The 3,110-nt window shown below is 33.5% G+C and overlaps 1 protein-coding gene across 1 annotated transcript in view; it reads right to left on the bottom strand.

Moving 5' to 3' along the window:
• Positions 1-882: 882 nt before the first annotated feature.
• The window catches only part of MPP5 (membrane palmitoylated protein 5), a 115,829-nt gene continuing 113,601 nt past the window's right edge, over positions 883-3,110 (bottom strand). The window contains exon 14 of the mRNA XM_027843760.1: positions 883-1,625. Coding sequence (XP_027699561.1) covers positions 1,449-1,625 — 177 coding nt within the window. The 3' untranslated portion in view covers positions 883-1,448. The remainder of the gene's footprint in view (positions 1,626-3,110) is intronic.

The raw sequence follows: 3,110 nt of genomic DNA on the forward strand, positions 1-3,110 counted from the left end.
CATGCCAATGGTAGTGTTGTAAAGATGGACAGCTACAGAGCAAGCCTTAAGACTAAGTCATATAAACTCCAGATGCAGCTTGCAGTGGCATTCTGATCTCAAGAGGCAGACCCTGCTAGGACAAAATTCATATTTCGGTACATTTAATAATTTTCCCAATGCCACTTTCCTAAAGTGCTATCAAATGACTCCTTTCCTTCTGATCTCAAAGTCAACTTTTACAGTATTTCATCAGGGTTTACCTAATTTTACTCTACTATTGAGTAAGTGGATGAAAATCATTGCTTGATCTATTAAATATCAGTTTACAGTATAGCAGCTATATTCAGCAATCATAGTTCCAGTTTACTACCCATAACAATCAAAAGAAATGCTATCCTCATATATTAAAATATAAAACATCATCTAATACTCAGTATCCTATTTTTTTAAAAAAATTGTTACTTGCATTATGACGAAAAAACCCATTTTATTAAAAATCACATTTCATATAAACATCTTCCATAATAATGTAACTTATTTCTTCTGTTGTACTACAGATCAGAGGAAGGAAGAAGTTCTCAAATCAGTTGGTATATAATTTAAAGAGAAAAGAGAGGTGCATAAAATATTCACACTTAAAAGACCAACCATATGGTGTCTTTCATTGGACCCAAGGCTTCTGAATGTGAAGTTTAATGTACAAAGTTTGTTCTGAAAAAATGGAAGTCTGAAATATTTACATTATAAACATTATCCAAATTACAGTGCTGTCAAAATGGAATCTAGTTTATGATAAAATATAATACGCTCAAAACTGAATTCAAGCCTAACAGGGTTGAACCAGACCAAAGTAGCATATCTTTTTAATAAAAGATAAAATTAAATCAGTGTACTTTTGCCTTTTTTTTTTTTTTAAAAGAAAACACTTCTGATGACTAAAATCAGTTTTTTGGGCAAATGATGTCCTTCTCTAAAGTTGAGGGGCATAGTTTGAAATGACCAAAGATTCCACAAGGTAAATTCTTTTAAGTGTTAAATAACATCAATATTTATAACTATGTGACATGGATTGTATTTTATATATATATATATATATATATATATATGTACATATATATGCATGCTTACTACATTTTATGGAAATGTGACTCGGTAGAAAACAGATTGAGTTATTAAGTAAAAACAGGACTGAAAGATTTTTATGATTAAAATGGGATTGCTTTGTTTGAAGCTTAGATTTATAATCCAAAAATGAGTAAGGAATCCCTAAAATGATGGAGGTGAAGAACTCTCTTCACAGTGAATACCCTTCTTCTAATCATTTTAACATAAGAGATATAAAAAAAGAGGTATAAAGATACAGGTGGCCACCTAATACTCAAGTCTCATTAAAGTATGGAGGCAATTTTCCTTGTTGGCAGTTTGCCAAAGAAAAGTACAATCACGCTATGGAATGATTTTTTTTTTCACCTTAGCCAGGTGGATGGTACCCACTGAGGTTCAGTATCAAGTTTGTTAATTAATCGAAGCAACTCCTGATAAGCCTTATCAAGATCTGAATTCACAATTGCAGTGTCAAAGTAGTGGCCATTGTTCTGTTCCATCTCTCTAGTCTTCTCAATGATGTCTCTCAATTCTTCTGGCTGAAAGGGGAAAATAAAAACATTGAGATTTTATCCATTAGGGCCCTGAGAAGTGGAATGCATCCAACAGTAAAAGATGTCATTCCACATTAACACAAGAGCAATGGTTTATAAGCAATGTAAAAAATGCCTATGATATAACCTGATGATATATACAGATTATTATTTTTTCATGTCCTCATTCTCCTTGACCTCTCTCTGGCATTAGCTAACTGAACACTCCTTTCTTGAAACTCTCGCTCTGATTCTATAACCTCTCTGTTCATATTCTATTTTTTTCTTTCTCATCCCAACTATTACTATAAACATTTCCCCAAAGTTCAGTTGTTTTTGTGGAAAAGCATTTATTAAGTGCATATTACCTGCCAAACACTGTGCTAGGTTCTGAAAATACAAAGAGAAAAATGAGAAAGTAAAAGAGCACAAAAGCTCACCAAAGTAAATAATTCCTTAAAAATCAGACTCTATGAGACATAAAAACAAAACAAAAACAAGAAAACAAAGTCAAGAGAATGAAAAAACTAGAAGAAATGGGAAATATCTCATCAGAAAAACAACTAATTTGGAAAACAGATTGAGGAGAGATAATTTAAGAATTATTGGACTACCTATAAACCATGATCAAAGAAAGAACCCAGACATCCTATTTTGAGAAATTATCAAGGAAAACTGCCCTGATATCTTAGATTCAGAGGCTAAAACAAACATTGAAAGAATCCATCAATCACCTCTTGAAAGACATCCAAAATGAAAAGTCCCTGGAATACTGTAGCCAAATTCCAGAGCTCCCAGGTCAAGGAGAAAATATTGCAAGCAGCCAGAAAGGAACCATTCAAATACTGTTAGGCCAGAGTAAGGATCACATTAAGATTTAGGGGCTTAAAAGTGGGGGGCTTGGATTATGATATTCTGGAGGGCAAAAGAACTAGGATTACAATGAAGAATCACTTACTCAGCAAAACTTGAGTCTAATCCTTTGGGGGAAAAATGGACATTTAATGAAATAGAGAACTTTCAAGCATTCTTGATGGGAAAAAACAAAAACAAAACCAAAGCTGAATAGAAAATCTGATTTTCAAACATAAGACTCAACAGGTAAAAATTAAACAGTAATCATAAGGAACTCAATAAAGTTGTTTAACTTCATATTCACACAAGTTGTTCACATTCCTTATAGGAAGATGATACATTTAACATCTAAGATCTTTATCATTATTAGGATTCAAACATAGAAAGAGGGCGGGAGTGACTCAATTATGTTGGGATCTCTAAAAAAATGAAGGGGTGAGAAAGAATGATGCTTGGGGAAAAGGGAGAGGTAGAATGGGGAAAATCATCTCACATAAAAGAGCTTAAGGAAGAACTTTTATAGTGGAGAGGAAAATGGCAGGGATGGGAGGGTGAACCTCACTCTCACTGGAACTGGTTCACAGAGGGAACACACACACACACACACACACACACACACACACACACACACACACA

Source organism: Vombatus ursinus, unplaced genomic scaffold (genome assembly GCF_900497805.2).
Source record: "Vombatus ursinus unplaced genomic scaffold, bare-nosed wombat genome assembly UNPS02014926.1, whole genome shotgun sequence".
In the NCBI taxonomy this organism is placed as follows: domain Eukaryota; kingdom Metazoa; phylum Chordata; class Mammalia; order Diprotodontia; family Vombatidae; genus Vombatus; species Vombatus ursinus.